At 42.7% G+C, this 20,252-nt stretch overlaps 1 protein-coding gene across 4 annotated transcripts in view; it reads left to right on the plus strand.

Annotated features, from left to right (window-relative positions):
- STAC (SH3 and cysteine rich domain) overlaps positions 1–20,252 on the plus strand; it is a 152,134-nt gene that overhangs the window by 88,524 nt on the left and 43,358 nt on the right. For 3 of the 4 annotated variants that reach the window (XM_055321714.1, XM_055321715.1, XM_055321716.1), the window contains 4 exons: positions 9,443–9,543; positions 11,106–11,187; positions 12,271–12,386; positions 18,517–18,595. In XM_055321714.1, the coding sequence (XP_055177689.1) occupies positions 9,443–9,543; positions 11,106–11,187; positions 12,271–12,386; positions 18,517–18,595 (378 nt within the window). The remainder of the gene's footprint in view (positions 1–9,442; positions 9,544–11,105; positions 11,188–12,270; positions 12,387–18,516; positions 18,596–20,252) is intronic. The other variant, XM_055321718.1, reaches the window with a different exon arrangement.

A 20,252-nucleotide genomic window follows, 5' to 3' on the forward strand; every position in this document is an offset into this window, starting at 1 on the left:
AACGCTAGAGAAGGCTAAACTCTATGGCCCTTCACAGTCCTCAGCCTCTTGTTTCTCCCCTGCTTCCCTAAAATCAAAGTGGTAAATGAGGGCAAGGAGGAACCCACCCATGTCAATAGAACTGACATTCCATTCTGACAGCTTCTCTCCATAATCCTTGCCAGAGCTTCTCAAGTCCTAATCTGATCTGCAATGTGAAACTTGATGTCTCAGTGGCCCCTCTTTCTATACTGTGGATGAAAGTGCATACCCATTCATTTTGTCTTGCTTTGTTTGGGAGATGTTTGTTTTTATATTCTCTCCTCACTCTCTAACCTTCCCTGGTGTGGCCCTTTGATACAGATTCTTCAGAGGTATAGGTGGCCCTTTAATACAGAGATGTTCCAGACAAAGGCCCAGTTTTGCACTGCAGACATTCTTCTAGAAAGCTGAGGGATCGATGTTGTGCAACCAGCAGTCCACATGTGCTTTAACCACTAATTCCAATTCTGTCCCTTTGCCACAGATGGTAAAATTTTCATCAGCTGGGTCTGCATCAGGTGTCAGAAGTCCTTAAATGATTAGCCTATCACATTAATACATAAAGAAAATATAATTTCTATAAATTATTATATTTAAATTTCTAATTATTTAAATAAAATATTAGCATAGTTAATAAATATGAATCTTATTTATAAAAGACCTATGGGATGAAATCCATAAATAATACATTTCTTTATTATTTGATGCCATTTTTATGTTTAAAAGGTATTTGAGGTAAACATTTACAGAGCAAAGATCAACTTGCTTGTTTGTAAACTGAGTGTGGGGTTTGGGTGTAGTATACACAAGAAAGTGGAACACAGACTGTGCTCTATCTGGGTCACGTCTCAGCGAATTGAGTTTGGAATCTCCAGCTCTGCCTTAAGGAATCTGAGAATCATGACCTCAGGGAAAGCCACCACTTAGAGCTGCAGGTGATATACTGTCTAGCCACATTGCCATTTACTTTTGCACGTTGAGTTGTGCTTACTAAAAGGAGGGCCCCTTGGATTCTCGACCTTTTGCTCATGAAACCCTTTCTCAGATGGGGTTACAGACCTCAGAGAATGACTGTTCATGCAAGGTCTCAAAGCAAGGGCTAATGTCTAAATCTTTTGATACCTTAAGTCCAGTTCCTTCCACCTCGCCATGGTACATGTATGTATTATGTGTGCAAGTATAGACACACATATCCAGATCTGAACATACAGGTGTAATACAATTTATGCGTGGAAGTTATAATAAGTTCTAGAACAGCTATTCTGCTTTTGTACTTTCGTATTCTTACATTTATATTTCTCTACCTTGGCTCTGCACTTCCTTTTTAAAGAATCCACCAAAACGAGAACGTCTATGACATCATTGACATTTTCAAAACAAAAATAAGTCCCCGAGTAAGTACAAATGAAAACTAGAAACAGCAATGCACACTTATATTGGCTAATGCATTTGCAGCCTTGATTTCTAATTAATTATTGATTGCATAAGTAATCTCCAGCTTAATGGGCTTGACAATGTCTGCAATGGGAGAGACTCTGTGTTTCCCACATTTTCCTTCTGTGTGTGGCCAAGAGCCCATACTGAGCTGCAGAGCAGTGGAGTCCATAATTCCTTACGCATACTGTTGCATGGACCCACATCTCTACAGTGGCTGACTCATCCAAGAAAATTCCTGTTCACATCTGTCAGCTATGAGAGTTTATTCATTACCCACCACAAATGTGATCAGAATGCTTTTTCCAAAAAGGATGTGGGGACAGGAACCATTGCTGACTCAGAATCTCCTCAGGGAAAACTTCGGTGTCTAGAAATCCCTTGCTCCTCTTCCTCCTCCTCCTCCAACCTTCCAACCCTGTGCTCAATGACTGCAGTAAGAGACTTGTAGTTTTATTCTAGGATTATCATAGACAGTCAGAGCTGAGAGAACCATGAATGCCTTTATAATTTTTCCCTTTCAATTTCAACAGAAGAAATCCAGACCAAATCAGGGTAGAGATCTGCTGGCATGCAGATGGCTGGCAGAAGGTGGTGGGGATGGGGGAAGAGAGCCAGGCTTCCAAGACCTGTATAGACCTGTACCCTCATCCCATTTCTGTCCTCACTAGCTAGGTATCCCTGGGCTTCAGTTCACTCTATAAAAATGAGAGAACAAAAATCCCTACCTCACAGGATGGGGGATAAAACCAGGGGGAAAATTGCAGGATTGAGTTCCACAGCTAATGAGTTATGTATTCATCCCAACTCAACATTTGTCCATTCTTTTCCATTGAAGTTATTGATTCCCTCTGCCTTCTTCAGTTAAAATGATGTCTTGCATTTAACAGGTAACAGGTATTAATAAAGTAAAGAAGCACCCAGGAAACTGCCTAACAGTGCATAAGAGCTCAATAATTTTTAGTTCCTTCCCACTTTCTTTCCTTGCTGCAGGATCAGGATGAGAATTCATTTCTGAATTCTAATACAATGTTTTTTCATCTCGAATGTGTGTGTGCATGTGTGTGCGCTCTAGTGTGTGCATGCATATGTGTGTATTGACCGCCAAACTCTTTTCATCTTAACTAAGCTGGTTTTTTTACTCTTTCCATTTGATTCTCTCTCAAGCCACCCTCTGTCTACATGAGAAGAGAGAGAATCATGCCCAGTGACTCCTTTTGGTTTAGTTGGCTTCATCATCTCCACATTGTTACTTGACATCAAAAAGAAGTAGTGTGTGAAAGTCATGGAAATACATCCCATGTTCTGCACATATTATTTTTAATTCCACTATGGAAACTTGGCTTCTCCCAATCATCCAATTATTATTTATATTTTGAAGCCACAGTTTTTAAAAACAATACCAAAGATACAGAATTTAAGCATTCCCCTACTGGAAATCAACATTCTATATATGATCATTCAGGCCATCATGTATAAGGGGATAATAGGTTGTAACTTTATTGCACCAGTACAGGAAACCATGGCTAAGGTTATGCTTACTCACTCCTATAATCAGGCTGGTTTAAGTATGGAAGGTCAGGCATTTCTGAGTTATATGTATGAGGTGAAGGCAATGATAGAAATCTTAAGAGTCTCTCTGTCAGGACAGCAAAGCACCCACAGATGCTGTAGTGGGATATCTGAGAGATGTCATGGGAGCTCATTCCAGAAAGAAGACTCAGAGGCCAGTGTAAGCTATTAGCTAGGAGGAGTCCATAAGCAAAGTGACATTAAGTCAAGGTGCATGTCTAATCTGATTCCAGTCCAGATAGTTTTCAACATCTGCTCCAAGGAGGGTATGAAGAGCCAGTAGCAGAGAAGAGAATGATTCCCAGAATCAGCTTACAGCTCACTTCCTAGGCCAGACAGGCAAAGCAGTATCTGGCCTGGATGGTTGGGTCACCCAGGGCCTAGGGAGTTCTGAGTCTCAGCAAACCCAGATGCAGTCACATTGGTACATGAAAAGTAAGACCAGACAGGGGGTGGGCCCACACAGTACAGATCTGCAGGCAGAGTAGAAATTGGTAGTCACATGAGCCTCCAAGATTTGGGGCCACAAGGAGAAATCTAGCTCTTTCCACAGAATGAATGGGGTGAATGAATGCCCAGCATTCCCTTAGCCTGGGCAGACTTATCATTCCTGATGGATTGTAGTATGCCAGCCAAGCACCTTTTCTGCAGAGGTTCCAGAGGTGAATAAACCACTCAGCATCCCATGTCGAGAGCCTGTTGTGAAAGGTACTCTAGGAATAGTTAAGGAGATGTGGAGAGCTGCAGGTCCTGTATAATGGAAGGGGGGAGGGGGTGTATGCATGCAGCTTTGAAGAATATTTAAAAGGGTTTGAAAGGAGAAGCTGTTTAGCAATTGAACAAGAAAGGCAGAAGAGGCCATATGAGCAACCCTTAAGAAGCTTAATCCAGCCACCCTTGCAGAGAACCACAGATGATCTGGGAAAACAAAAGAGGTCAAAGTGGAGTGTACTGAAAATGAGGCAAAGCAAGTAGGCAAGGGGTCACATCACAGAGGGCTTCTTAACAGATTCCCACATAATTCTGTCCCATCCCTGTGTTAGTGTTCATTTAAGGGTAAAGGGCCAATGAATAATGCTGGCTGCATTATAATTCCCATCTTTATTATCCAGCAAAGATTTGTTGTTGTTGTTGTTGTTGTTGTTATACAGCCTTTTGTTTAAAACTACTGTCGTTTTTCTACTACTTGCATAGTTTCTAGCCCTTAAAACCTCTGGTCTGCCCAGGCACCAAAAATTCACCTAATTGCTTTTGCTCTCACCTCTCTGCCTTTGAGACCCTTCTGTAACACGGACTTCTGGTCCTTGCTAGTGTCTGCACACCCTTGATATAGGTATCCCATGCAGCTTCCTCTCCCAGCCGTGGCCCCTCCTGCACTGATGGAGGGCAAAGGTGGCTCAGGACCTGAACCCGTAAGAGTAGGGGCTGGTATGTCTTTGACCTTTTTGATCTGTATTTACCTTTGAATTATTTATAGGTATTATGTGTCATCCAATAAATATTTATGAATCTGTTTATAAATATTCTATTTTTATGTATATAGTTCTAAATTTTTTCCCAAATCACAGTAAAGAGTCTTTTTATTTATTGTCTAACATATTAATTTTAATCAAATAAATTGTGGGAGTAATTCTATAGTTGTAGAATCTGGAAGCAAACTAATTATTAGTAACAATTACAACTATTGTTCTTTGCAGGATGAAGTACGGTATTATGAATCCATTTCTTTTTCTGTACAAGTTTATTTTTACTCATTCTCCATATTATTTTCCTGGTTAAAGGGTCTCAATTGTAAACCATTGGTTTATCCTGTTTTATCTTTACCTGATACTATATGAAATTTGACTAAGGGGTAAGCAATGCCTCAATGGCCAAATGTTATCGAAATAATTCTGGCCAAATGTTTTATAGATATGTGTAATCAATTTTATTTTTCAAAAAAAAGGAGCCTGCCATCCAATGTTGTGGATTAGCCATTTGCATTGAGAAAACTCCTTTTATATTTCTCCCAATATCTATATAGAAACTCCTTTATTCACAGGAGCTTCAACATTTCTTCTAGGGACAGCTCACTTATCCATAATGGTACATGATACTATGCTTATAAAACAGCCCAGTGCCTGACAGTGTTGTCCTGGCTTGCATTGATCCATTCCAAACTCCGTTTGAGTATCATAACTAACATTCTTAACAATTTTCCACTGTAACTCATAGAACTATCTTAGATTTATCCCAGAAGTCCAAATCCCAGAGAAGAAGTGATGGCTATGTGATGAGCTGGCTGCATATTTTCTCTATCTCTCCATATGGCACAGGCCACATTAGTCTAAGGGGTTTATATGGCCCAGTTTCCAGCAGCTTTATTTTTATTTGCTTTTTGCCACAATAGTACATGACAATGGTTTAAATATGATACCAATGATACTGAAAATACTCCAGTGGAAACTTTCTCATCCTATAACCATGACACTTGTGAAAGGTGGCCACTTTCATCCTCTTTCATAATTTCTTCTGACATTTATTTCAGTATTTCTAAATGCTATGCTCTACTATTTATTGATTAACCAAATGTGTATTGGCTTCCAGCTCTCATCCCTCCAGCACATCCTGCTTGCTCCCCTCTTCCTTGCTCTCACCTTCCCACAAGAGTTATAGCACAATCTTTGCTGTTCCTTTGTTCTCATCTTCCCAAGTAGCTTTGTCACACTTTGGTGTGAAGTTGTAGTGTGTACACTATTGTGACTATTGCTAACCTCTGATTAAAATATTGTACTATGATTACATTTCTTTCCTTACACAGCTTTTATATTTCCTGAATTAGAAATTGCTCTTTCAATTCTCTTGATTTTTATGCACCTCTAATTGTTTTATCAGATGTTTTCATGTATCTGTCAAATGCCATACCTATTATAGTATCCGAGCCTCAAAAGCATCAATAAACTTCTAAGTTCCATTTTTTCCCAAGGGTATGGCCTTGCTTCATCTGGTAGTACCTGTCTAGGGCTATTGCAGCACTGTTGCAGGGATGTACCATTTACCTCTCCTCTGTGTCAGTTCCTCTGTGCACTGGATCCAACAATTTCCTCCTCCTGGATTTATCCCCTCATCTTTCTAAGGCACACTTTTTGGTAGTGTTCTGAGAAAGGGTATGTAGAAAGCAAATATTTTGAATCCCTAAATATGTGAGTATTCTGCCTACAAAATTGTTGGTAATTTTCCCGGGTACAAAATTCTAGGTTAGAAATTCTTTTCTCTCAGCATTTTGACATTCCACAATTTTTGAGGGTACCTGATCTTCTAGTTTTCTGGTTGCTATCCACTCTCCTTCTTTTCTGCCAAATTCCTTGCCATTCCTCCTCCAGTTGCTTTCTATCTTCTGAAAACATGTTGAACTCTCTTCTATGCTTGCCAGTCTTCCCAGTGACCTTGTTATTTGGGGTTAATACCACTTTCTATTCCTGGACTGACATTGTAGTGGGCTTTGGTGTGAATAAATGGGACTCTCGTGTGGCCAGTCCGCCATGTCTACTCAAAGTCCAGTGACATCTTTATGTTTCAGAGCATATAAATCCGTGCAATCCCCTTTGCATATATTTCAACACTATTACTGTTAGCAACCGTAGGAGGTCTTAGAAGTATTGCCATTTGATGAGGAAACAGCTGAGGTCCCAAGAATGTTAGTAGCTTTCTTAGGTTTAAAAGGCCAGCATGAGACAGATTCTAATTTAAAACCATGTTTTTCCCGCTCTTACTGAGGCATAAGGGTCACGTTCAGTGAGACCAGTGGGACCTTTGAGATGGAAGCCAGTAGTAGCAAGTTAGACCGTAGCTTTCCCATATCTTGTTATAGTAAACTAACACCACTAAGTTATATGAATTATCCCTTTGAACTATTCTCTGAACCATAGAATATGGACTTTCCTCTTCAGTCACTCCTGCTATTCCATAAGAAAAATTGGAACACCTAAAACCAAATTATTGCTGGTGATCTGACTCATTCAAATAGTGGAGTGTATTAGAACCAACAAGGAAAACTGAAATTATGGTGTTTGGGTCTCAAAGAAAATATACCTTCATATATAGAGGTGCTATTTCAGAGTCTAGTATACAATGAAATAACTCCTCTTTGAGGCTTTTACTTAAATTCTCTCATAGGGCACAAATAACATTCTCTAATTTGAAAACAAAAAATAAGTGATTGCTTTCAAAGTCCAGTGTTTAGAAGACATTACAGTAATCACTCTCAAAAAAGACAAAGAGCCTTTCCAACTAGTATTTATGAACAACCTCACATACCAGTGATTTATGTTTGTATATGTCACTTTGACTCTCTGTGACTGTAAGAGCAGACACACTTTGTGTTAAATGATATCTTCTCAAAGGGAATTTTCAGGTAATACCTTCTGAAAGGTTCGTGGATCTTTGTCCAGATGAGAGTTTGCTCATTTCTTTTCCCAGCTAAATATCATGTTCCTGTACTCCCTTTTTTGTTGTCTAATTATCTCCATTCATATCTTTGTGTACCCTCAATAAAGGGAGGACGTTTTCGGGTCAAGCAGTAGAAAAGTGAAATTAGACACAACCTCCTCTGACCTAGACCCTCAAACTTCTCATCTGTGGAATAAAATCATACCTACAGATGATCTTCAGGTCCTTCCTCAGCTCTTGAATGCTGCTTCTACACCATCAATGAATCAATGCCACTTAATTATCTCAGTCCAGTCACCCCTGTTTCCATACATGTGTAACTATGAGGGAATTTGTTGGTTAATGTAATTAACACATTTATTGGACATCATACTCAGAGCTGGGTACACAGTAGCAGATGAACAAATATGGCCCTTGGTCTCTTTGGGTTCACAGTCCAAGAGAAAAGGCATACAAAAGCATACTCTTGAATGAATCATTGTGATAAATACTGTGAACAACAACAAAGTGCTATAAGAAAGAATAATAATAATTTTTAAAAGATAATTTGGACAGGAAAGGGATAATGTGGCCAAGAAAGCTTCATGGGAGGAATGACAAGAGACCCAAAGGATGAGGATTGGCTAGCCAGGTGAGGAGTGATAGAGAAAGAATCTGGGCATTTAGGGTAGCATATGTGAAAGACCCTGAGGAATTAAAGAGCTCAAGCCTTCAGGGAATGCACAGAAGTCCATGTAGCTAGAGCTGAGTGAACAAGGGGGTTGGCCTGAGAGAGAGACAGATATAGGCTCCCACCAAACCATACAAAGCCTCCCCACAATCTGAGCATTTTGTATAACATCAGAAAGGCAGGAAAAACCTGCTGAAAGCTGTTTACAGAGAGGGAGGTGATTCAAGTCATGTTGGAATGATCGTCCTGGTTCATTGAAGGAAAACAAAAACAGACAAATGGGTTCCATTAGGAATTCGTCCTGACAAGGGCTGGTGGTGGTTTGGGTGAGGAAGCAATGGTGGAGAAGAGTGGTTTTCACACATGATCTTGGGGTGTCACCAGTTTGCTTCCGCAGTCAGCTGTGTATAGCTGAAAGCTATAAACTCCCATTTGGGTGGCCCATTTTGTGACACTTGTGAAGAGCTTCCTCTGTCTTGCATTTCTTGTCCTGGAACAAGTGGATACAGAAAATCTCCCACTCTGACATCCTAGCCTTACCTTCCTCTTAAGCTGCTCTGGAGAGCATGAATGCACCCCTCCCAAGTGCCTGATGTCCCCCAGGCCCATCCTCTTATCCCCTAGCACTGCTGCCTTGAGCCTCACTGCAGAAGCACAGTTATCAAGGCACCTCTTTCCTCCTCCACCTCCATTCTTCCCACCCCATCATCGCACCCTGTCCTGGAGGGCTGTGTGACTCCCTGCAGCAATGCTCTCACAGCTACCTTCCTCCTCTTCCTCTTTAACCAGGCAGGAGCTGATGTCAGATCCAGCCCTCTGTCTCCACTTCAGGTACCATCAGCCCCTCTCTCACACAGACCATGCTGTTCCCCCTTTATTGGCCATTTTCCCAAGAGTCTGTCCAACAGCTCAGACTCTGTGATAGGAACTTGGGTAAAAATGGGCAAAATTTCAGCACTTGCATTTCTTGCAAGACAAATAGAAGAGCAGAAACAGGTGGCCTATATGAAGAGCAGAGAAAGTGGCATTTGCTAGCTTGAATTGAGTGAACAGTGACATGGAGGAGGCTGAGATTTTTCTGGAGTAATGAAGAGGAAAGGAGCAGAAAGAAACCAGAGCTGGGACCATAAGTAGAAGATGTGGGAGAAGGTCAAGGAATCTGCCATAAGATCTTGTCCATTTCGAAAGCATCATGCTAAAGTCACAGAAAAGAAGAATTACCTGGGTTTGGGAGGTATCCACTTTTTCAGGGACTTCACACTAGTCACCAGGTAAAGGCAGGTTATATCCTAACCAAAGCTCGCGCATGTCTGACAGGAGCAAACGCTAAGCATGGGCTGCGCTGCAAGGCCTGTAAGACGAGCCTCCACCACAAGTGCATGGATGGCCTAGCACCCCAGCGGTGCATGGGCAAGCTGGTAAGGGCTGGTGCCAGGAGTGAGCCCATAACCCCCTGCACATCAATACTCCACCCCCGTGGCACCCTGATAGCTGGACACTAGGAAGGCAGCCCCCAAGTCCTGGCCTACCAACCAGGCTTCTTCATTGGCATAATGATCAAGCAGAAGAAAAGCTTCATCAACCCATGAGGCAAATGCTCCGCATGCAATAAGGACTCTGTGCCCTTAACAGGGTAACACACTTGTCCCGGGTTGGAACTTTTTCAATTTTAGCCCTGGAAGTTTTATATCCTGTTACTGTTGGTGTTTTAAAGATGAAAGTCGGGCATTTCTGGAACCCTCTCAGCCCAGAAAAACTAGGGGGCTGGTCACATCAGTGCTAAATTGGCTGATAGGTCAGTAGATGTCAAGAAGGGGAGAGCTATTAACCACCATCCCCAAAAGTGAAGAGAGTAATAAAAATCGACACACCACTTTAACAGATTGTGGTGGCCAAGCCAAGGAAGGTCAAATGACCCTGGCCCATTCTAGGCTGGTCATGGCATCTTGGGAGTGTGGGCTTCAGTCCTGGTGTCACATGTTGATAAAAAGCAACCCAGAGCACTTTTAAAGGTACTGATTCTAGGATGGCCAAAGACGTGTCAAAGGACCAAGAATGTCTACCCTCAAGGTACTTAGGTTATGACAGCTGCCTTCAAAAAAATTTAAAACCAGTCACACAGAAGAGAAATTCTCTCTCCTGTGGCTCCAGGAAGAAGATCTAGAATCAGTAGATTACTAAGTCTTAACAAAGAGATAATGTCACCAATGACCTGCCTCCATGGTTAGTAAGAGCTCCTTCCCTCCACGCCCCCAACAATGGCAGTTTTCAAATAAAGGAAGATACCACTTGCCAGGAACAATCCTTGGTGAGGATTCTGGAATTCCACTAGGGGCTGGGCTACAAAGTTCTCTTCCAACACTGGCATATAGTAAGTCAAGATTCTTAGAGAGTCCATCTCCTTACCCTGACTGGCAATGTCCTCTTCTCTAAAACCTCTGCCTCACATGTTCCCCTCCTCCTCCAATGGTGATTCCCATAAGCCAAGGCAAAGACCAAGAATGAGGGGTGAAAAAACATAACAGAGTCTAGAACACAAGGCAAATGACTCTGGGTGGAGCTTGTAATATATACAAGCTCCCTTCGGCCTCCCTCTGAGGTCTGCTTCCCCTTACCCAGGCCTTTTATGATTTTAATAAATCTCAGTAGTAAACCTTGGTGAAATAATGCATGCCAGTCCAGTTGTATCCTGGGAGATAATGAGGAGGCTGGACACAAGGGAGGCTGCTATGGTCTGCAAAAGGAGGAGAGGCAGGAAGGGGAAGGGCAGGGCTGGGGCTTGCTTTCTAGGTGGAGTGTAGCTTTCTTATAGCCACCTGTGCCACCTGCCCCCCAGGGATAAATTCTAGGGATGTCGGCATCTTAAAGGTGACAGAGGAGTGCCCCCTGGAGAAACCAGCTGTATTATTTTCAGAGCTCTTGCATGGTTTTCTGCATCTCATCAGTGACATTAAGCCTTTCTCTTTCTCTCTCTCTCCAGCCAAAAGGGTTTCGGCGTTACTACAGCTCCCCCTTGCTCATTCATGAGCAGTTTGGATGCATTAAAGAAGTTATGCCCATTGGTGAGTTGGGACGCTGATGGATTGAGCTGGGTTTTGAGCAGCAATGTCAGCATTAACAGCTGTTGCTGTCTCAGGACCACAAATCCAGCGGGGTGTGTCTGCATGTCTGTCTGGTGGTGTATTGGGTTATGATTATTTGCTTTGCTGGAGAGGAAACAGAAGGAAAAGCAAATTCTGCTCTCCCTGATGAAACTTGAAAAACACCCAAGTCCCAACGGCTGCTGATATGCTATTCCACCCATCAGCAGCATGACAGAATGGAAAGAACGTGGAGCATAGCATCCCACAGACCCGGCTCCGAGCCCAACTTCCCACTGACCAACTTACTGTGTGTCTGGACAAGGTCCTCAACCTATCAGATCCTATAAAAGAAGAACAGCAAAGGCTGCTTTTCATAATTATTGTACAAAAATGTAAATTATAGACCAACACTTGGAAGGAACTCTGTGAATATCAGTGTTTCTTTAATGAGGACAAAAAAATATCTGATATTTATAGATATTTTTGGCTTGAATTTATTCTTTAACAATATCTTTCAGTTCACTTCTATTTTTTTTCTCTCTCCCTCTGAGAATCTCTATATCTCTTTTTTATCTTTGGATGGGGGGCAAGTTTTAAACTAGAAATTTAGAAACTAGAAAGCTTCTAAACAAATTCGTGAGTCCTGGTAATGTCAAATTCTTTCAACTTGCCTCCTACTGTAAACTTTGTGTCTCACTCAAGGGTTCATACCTTGGTGAGCAGCACCTCACATCAAAGGAAATAACCTTGAAATCAGAGTCCTGGGGATGAATGACAAAAGAGGAAAGCCAATAAATCAGGAAGTGTCTGGGAGCAGAGAGCCCTGGCTGCAAGTGGTGGGTGCATGGGAAGGATCTAGCCAATGGCACATACTGTGGGAGTCCATCTGCCAGGAAAGCTTGACTACACAAAGCTCCATTTGCCCAGGGATTAGTGAGTCTGTGGCACAGAACTTTCTTCTTGAGTGCCGTTGACCCAGGAGGTGCGATAAACTGTTGACTGCACTCCTGATGGTGAGTGGAGGAAACCTGTCACTCAAATGGCCTTTCTCTTCTGTTGCAGCCTGTGGCAATAAGGTGGACCCTGTCTACGAGACCCTCCGCTTCGGCACCTCCCTGGCCCAGAGAACAAAGAAGGGCAGCTCTGGCAGTGGCTCTGATTCGCCTCACAGAACCTCTGTAATTATCCCCTTCTTCCCTGAGTCCCCTGCATTGCTCTGAGGAGGGCAGACCTCAGGTGCTGCAGGGCAAGGAGCTTCCCATAAATACATCATGAGGGCATGTCTGTTGGGAGTCAGGCAGTCTCTGAAGTGAAATCCCAGCTCCCCTGGACTACTAAAGATTAAATTCCTGTTTGTTGCCAACACCCAGGGATCATTTTATTTTGGTCCTCAAAGTCCATGCTCTTGGCCTCATGCTCCTTGAAACTCCGTGTACCCTCCCCCTTCTCCCAATATTAGATAGCATGGCAGTTAACACAAAGCAATGGCAAAGGCAGGGAAGTCCCAGCTGTGGCCAGTTCCAGCTACATAAAAGTTTAAGAATACAACTCTTTCTCACATTTCCTAAGTCTTTTCTCTCTAAGACAAGGCACTCCCCTAGTTTCATGCAAAAACTGACCTTCCCAGAGGCACTGGACCTGTAACTTAATTGGGCCTGTCTCCACAAGACAATCCCCCTCCCAGACCCCTCTCCTACATTTTATTTGGTCTAAAATGGCTGTCCGGTGCATCTTTGTGACATGCTATCATCATCCTGTCTCTGGCTGTCCCAACCAGAATTTCTATAAATGCCCCAAGATGCCACACAGCTCTGCCACTCATGCTGAAGGCCACTATCCTGCCTTGCAGAGACAAGAACCTTCTGGTTCCTGTTGTCAGTTAGTATAGCTTACACCCAGCTACTGGTTCCACTGTTACAGGGACTTCAGGGCAAGGCACAGATGAGCCACCAGGTGGTCTTCCCAGCTGGGTCCTGTCAACATCAAGTGATTAGGGTGGATCATGGGAGGAGAGGAGGGCTATACTCCTCAGAGGGGTTCTTGGGCTGAGAGGAAGCAGCTCCCTCAACAGGTGCAGGTCAATCCACAGGATAACCGAGATTATGGTCTATGGTTAAATATGTAGGTCAAGTGGGTAGTTGAGTAGGTAGGTTTGAAGGCCCTCTGGTTGATGCCATGTGGTTATCCTAGATGCCACCTTTAAAATTCACTGCAAGTCCCATTCTTCATGCATCCCACTAATTTCTAAGAAAGGAGAACCAAAAAGTGTTTTACTCTTTTTCCTTGCTGAACCTAAAATTGATGTCAGTTAGTTTTCTGTTTTACTCAGCGAATATGAATTGAGTGCCTATAGTTACTAGCACTGTACAGGACACATGACTTCTTACTCTCAGGATTCACAACTTATTTCCAAAGACAAAAGCAGTGGAGAACAAAAGTAGATGATGATGACATTAGTTAGCACTTTCTAAGACATAAACTTTGCTATGTCTTGTACTGTTTTTATTAAGAATAGGAACATGACATACGTGTTAAGAGTATCATAATAATGATGAGCACTGCAGGGTTTCAGAGTAAAGAAGGAAATTGTTTCAGTAGACATTGCCCTCAAAGCAGTGCAGGCATAAGTCGTGACATTTTAAGGTACCTGGTCCTGATGATCTCCATAGGGGAGGCTATAAATCAGATTGGCAGTCCCAATGATAATGTTGGTTTTGGCTACATGGATTGAATAAATATAAAAGTATAAGCAAAGTTTCTAACACAGAGCCTAGCACTCAATTAATGGAGGTTGATGCTGCTTTATTTTCATTAAGCATTTAGCCCTTAGATGGATTTTCTTTGAATTTGAGTTATTATGAAGTGAAACAAGGGTGTAATCCACTAGAAAGGTAAATATGTTCTCTGAGAAGAGCACTTCCCAGGCTGTTCATTAATGGGGCCCATTCTTGGGCTCTGTAAGAGGCTGGACCCATTCCAGGGTTCCACTCTGCTCTCCTGCTCAGCCTGTCTCCTCTGATGTGTCCTCCAGTCACTCCCAAGTTGAGGATGTTCTCAGGGCTTTGCTTTGGCTTGGCCTTCCTGTGCTACAGGCTCTTCCTGGTTATCTCATTCACATCCCTCTGGTCCAATCACCATGGCTAAGCTGATGAATCCTGAGACACTTCTAGTCCTACAGATATCTCTGAATCAGCATGTCCAAGCTCAAATGATGCTCCACTGGTGACTGGGTCCTATAACTCAGAACACAGATGTGTGTCAGAAGCACCCTATCCTCTTTGCTGGAGGTTTGACTCTCATCATCTCTCACCCAGATTATTTCAAAGGAATAGCTATGTTCTCCTCTCCCTTTTGAATCTACTCTTTCAATACCTCCAGATTTATCAGCTTTTAAAGAAAGACCTTATGCAATTTTCCAAATTGAAACATTGTACTGTCTTGCTTATACCTGAACAACAGTGCCCAAACTCTAGCATGGCACATGAGGCCTGTCGCTCTCCTGAAGACTCACCTTCTCTTGAACATGCCAAGCTCTTTGACATCTTCATACCTTAGGACATGCTGTTCCCCAAGTTGAAGTTCTTTAAGGCCAGCTTGGTTTTTATACAAACTGTAAAGAGTTCTCAGACTCTCCCAAGCATGATGAATTGCTCCTCCTACAGGCCCTCAAAGAATTCCTTTCTTATAGGATAGAGATAATTGCAATGTAATTTTCTGCTTTTGCCTCTTTTCCTGAACTAGGTACTGAGCAACTATGTATGGGGGCCCATGTATAGTTATACCAGTCCCTGGCATCTAGTGGGTACTCAAGAACTGCTTAAAGAGTGAGGAAGAAGTAACAGGGACTGACCTCAGAACCCTCAAAATTGATATGACCTTTCGTTGCTTATGCCCCGAGCTCCATGCATGCTTTGCAGCTCTCTGGATAGCCACACTCTTCCCAAGTTGCTGGGCCTTGCCCACATCTTGTTTCTACTTCCCTGAAGACAACATCTCTCTCCTGGGTCTGGGTTGGGTACCCCTTTCCTGGGCACCTAACAACTAATTCATCATTCATAGTATTTGCAGATTGCTTGGTACTTTTTACTTTTGTGTTTCATTTTTCTTTAGTTTCCTCCTCAGCTAGGCTAAGCTGCTCAAACACAAGGACTCTTGACTCACTTCATATTTCTGTTGTTTTAAGCCAGAGATTTTTAAACTTTTGTGGGTATCTGGATCCATGGAAGAGCTTTGTAAAAGTGTAAAAATCAAGGCCCTGTCCTACTACAGTTAACCTGGGTCTCTGTGTGCTTCATTAGCCTTCCAGGTGGTTCTGATTCCCACCAAAGATGGAGAACTGCTGATGTGTATATCATGTCCTTAATCACACATACCACATCACATCTTTCTTAGGAGAGTGAAGAGAGTCATTTTTCCCAATAAGTTGTTTCCCCAAAAGCCATGTAGAGTTGGCTGTCAGCCTATAGCCATCACCCCTTACAAATCAAGACTTTTTGCCCAAAAGAAAAACACAGAGCAGAGAGACTCCTGTCCACTTGACTTGCATCCAAATAGTCCTTTCTCAGGTCTCTGGTGAGAGCCAGTATATTCTCAATCCACTTCTAGTGCCTGCATCTCCCATGCTCAACTGGGGCTGGCATTAGTGGAAAGATAAATGGAAAGCCAACCTAGAGAGGCAAGAACAGAGAGTGGGCTCCACAGAGATGATCCCGAGGTATCCACACTGGCAGTGGATGGCTGCCCCTGCGGTCCTGAGCTGTGCCAAACTCAGATGGGGAGACATCCTCAGAAACACTCCGCAGCAATGAACATGTTAGCCTCCACAGTCTGTTCCCAGGGCAGAAGTAGCAAGAATGTCAGGGTGACGATTTAAGAATGTCCAGTTTGCTTTTCCGTCTGAAGTGGTTTAGTTTCTAGCAATGTCTGTCCCCTACAGACTGGTTCTCAAGGCAAAAGACACGGTTTTCTGAATGTCAATAAGGTATCCATTCATCACAGTCCATTTAAACTTCCTGACACTGGTTCTATCAGTAAATATTCTCGGAATTGTGCTCAGTGAAGGCATTGTTCTCAGAGCTGCAGGGAGACAAAGACAAATCAAATTGTACTTAAATATCTGTCACTTCACTCTTTCCCCAGAGTCCAACTTGCTTCAATGAAGAAAACAGAAACAATTGATTGGTACTTTAAAATGATTTTTGCTTCCTTCCTGCAGGGTCAAATGATAATGAACTTCAGCCGCTTGCCATCCTTGCAGTTTTGTTATGTCCTAAAGCTAAAATATTCCCATAGCAAAGTCTGTCCCACATGTTTATTTTCTTCCATTGACTTTACATTGTCTGAAAGTCACTGCCTGGCTGTTTCTAAATCGTTAGGTTTCTTTTAATGTGTTTTCAAATGTTCTAGAATATAAAAGGCTTGATGGCTTTGGGAAGGCCAGCGAAAACCAAATTCAAAAACTTTCTGGGAGTTGGTTGGCTAGTTTGTGAAAAATCTTCAGTTTCATAAGATTAAATTAACATAATAATAGCAACTTTTGTTCAGAAATAGTGAGCTTCAAAGGAGCAGGGTATAAGTGACTTAGAGACCCTGTGACATTTATTTTTTTTCCTTTCTTTCTGATGTGTCATGAAAGTAAGAATGGCTGGGAAAAATCTTAAACCTAAATTGTAACAATAAGTCTCTAGAGGGTGGTGCTAAAGTGCTGTACAGCTGACTGGGAAGGCAAACTTGTTTCTTTCAAATAAGATATAAACAAACTGTTTTCAAAGTATGACTCTCCTCTGAGGCCCCCAAAATTCCTCTTCCAAAGAGGCGGGAGCCAGGCAAATGAAAGCCAGGTCTGTGACCCTTAGAAAGAGGCAATCAGTGGTGTGCCAATAAGTGTTTAACCACCACCTGGGGGCCGGACCCTGATCTGTGGCATTTGCCGATTTCCTGGTGTAAATACTCTCACTCAGGCCTATTTCACACTCCCAATTTGATGGCCCTGACGGCTCTCACCAGCCCATGTGAGTCACTTCAGCACGCCACCAGATAAAGCTCAGTTGCATGAGCTCTGGAAATGACCCTGGGGGTTCGTACCCCAGGTCCAGCACTTAGTAGCTGTGGGACCTTAAGAAGGGTTACTGTTTTCTCCCTGGGCTCCACATTCCTATCTGAAAAATAAGTCTATTGTAGGATTACCATGAAGAATAAATGGATACATATATGTTACACAAAACAGCATGTGATAAATGAGCAGTAACCATTAGCCATTTAGAGTGATGTTGTTGTTATTTCTATAACCGAGGTAGAAGAATGACTATGGCCTCTCATATTAAAGAAAAAGAAAAGGCAGAGTAAATATTACATAAATAATTTTGCAGCGAGGGAAATAGCATTGACCTCGTACCTAGGTGATGCATCCCTCAATGCTACATCATGTTCTCTATAATTAATACAAACCTTCCTCAACTCACGATGGGGTTTCATACTGATAAAGTCATCATAAGTTGAAAATATCCTAAGTCAAAAATGCATTCACTACAACTAACCTCCCGAACATCATAACTTAGCCTGGCCTGACTTAAATGGGCTCAGAACACTTACATTCACCTACAGTTGGGCACAATCATCTAGCAAAAAGCCTATTTGATAATAAAGTGTTAACTATCTCAATAGACTGAAACTGTACTGAAGTGACAAACCGAATGGCAGTGTGGACACAGAAGCATTGTCAGTGTGCGGGTTGTTCACCCTTACGATCGCATGGCTGACCCTGGGCTGTGGACGCTGTTCAGCATCACCAGAGACAATTGTCCCACATAATTTCAGCCCAGGAAAAGATACAAATTCAAAACTCAATGTACAGTTTCCACTGAATGAGCATAGTAAAGACAAAAAATCACAAGTCAAATCATCTTGGGGGCTATGTATATTTAAAAATCACCTATAAAAGAGCTTTAGTTTTAGTGAGAATTTGACCTGACAGGATATGGACAGGAATTCTGATTTCTCTCTTTTGTCTCTTCCTGGGAAGAAGCCCGAACTATGAGCTATGCATCTAGATGTTCATTCAGCACTCACTGAATGCCTATTTCCTGAGCCTGCAGACACCCCTGAAGGGAGCTGCAGTGCCCACACAGCCTCTCTAAAGTTAGCCAAACAGACCAGAGAGCAATGATTGGATTCATCAGACAGTGTCGGGCCTTAATTCCTGAATTAATTCCTGACACCTTAATTCCTCTACTGACATCAAATTTCTCTGCTCAGTTGGTCCACTGAAGTAATTTTGTTCATTACACGCTACTCCCTCTTTTCTCTAAGACTTCAGATCTCGTGGAGGTTCCTGAAGAAGCTGATGGGCCAGGAGGCGGGTATGATCCACGGAAACGCAGCAACAGTGGTGAGTATGCGAGCAGGAGGGCAGGCATCACCTCAGCACAGATGTGAATGGCACTGCTTATCCAGGTGTACAGTCAGGGAAAGTTGATTTCCAGTTCCCTTATTTCTCTGCTAGCTCTGGAATTCAGTCTGAGCAAGTGTTCAATATTCTGGAGGGAAACTAGGCATAATTACTGGTGGATCTCCATGATTTGACTATATTTCCTGACTTCTGGATCCTGAGTTCTCATCCCTTATAGACTTAGATACATTGAGGCCTGGGAGTCACTTCTGGAATATTTTGTTAATATATCATTTCCCTCACTGACCTACATTAGATTAGCAAAACATTCTGGAAAGAAGCTACTCCCTGCTATAGCTGAAGTACCCCCAAACCACTTGGGTGGTGGCTCTAGGTAAGTATGGTCCTCACACTTGTCTCCTCCCCAACAGAAATAACTAATACACAAAAAATGATCTGTATGATCTAACCAAACATTCTCTATTAATGCTATTTAATTTTCTCATAGCTTAGGCCCTTGTTAACAATAATTTCTAAGATTTTTGTTGAATGCTAACTACATACTATTGCTTGCTAATATTAAAAAAGAACAACCTCTTAAACCACAGTTTAAAGAAACAACCAGCCCCTTAAGGATGAATCTTGCCGAGCCTCTCTGATGTCAGGAACTACTTAATCTTCATTCATTTATGCAAAAGGTATTTATGAAGTATTTACTATGACCAGCAAAAGTACATGAATCACAAGCTGTCCTCAGGTCGCTCATAACGTAGCAAAGTTGCAGGTTCTGATTCCTGTCGTTAAGCTGGGCCGAATGCCTTCTTCTGGTGGAAGTTACCCCTGCCAGCTCTAATCCCTGCATGGGAAGCATGTGCCACCTTGAGTAGATGTTCCACCTGACTAGTCGCCTCTGCCCTTTCCAGACTGCAAGCAGAAGCTGTGCATTCAGTACCCCAGAGCTACTTTATCAGCAACTATCTTACGGGTATCTCTTCCATTTCCTTAGCTCTAGGAGTTCATTTATGTCTCTTCTCTAGTTAGGACAGTGATTCCCTCATGAGAATCCTCGGTGATTCTCCTTCCTAAATAAGCATCAGTGTTCACCAGGGCCCCCCTTGCCAAGCCCACTCACATCTGCTAGGGTAAGGATTCTTTGACATCATATGGGGAAAGCTGCACTTTCAGATCAATACAAACATTCATTGAGCACTTAGCAGTGCCATTAGAGCGACGATTTAGAGTGCCAGCTGCCAGGGGAACCTCACAGTAGGGCGGTAATGCCACAGGACCACCCAGCCCGAGTCTGTCTAGTGTCACACAAATGGCATCTGACTTTGGCCAGAATTCTTCAGCATCTGAGCACAAACTCACCAGACACTGGCATTAAACCAGACCTCCATTTTAACAGTTCAAGTCTGGTCATCTGTTCTGTCCCCTGAGTCTGACTTCTGCCTGCAGCCTTCCCTGACACGTTTCACCAAATTGCTGATTGTCTGCTCATCACTAACTGCACCAGACATATTTGGTCCTCAACCCTTCCTTGCTCTGGAGGTTGACTGCTGGATTTCACTCAGTGGTCATATGGCTCCAAGCAGTGACCTAGCTTCTCTGCTTCAATCCCCTCACCTCTAAAATAAAGACAGAACTAATACCAAAT

This window comes from Nyctereutes procyonoides, unplaced genomic scaffold (genome assembly GCF_905146905.1).
Source record: "Nyctereutes procyonoides isolate TBG_1078 unplaced genomic scaffold, NYPRO_anot_genome, whole genome shotgun sequence".
Classification (NCBI taxonomy): Eukaryota; Metazoa; Chordata; class Mammalia; order Carnivora; family Canidae; genus Nyctereutes; species Nyctereutes procyonoides.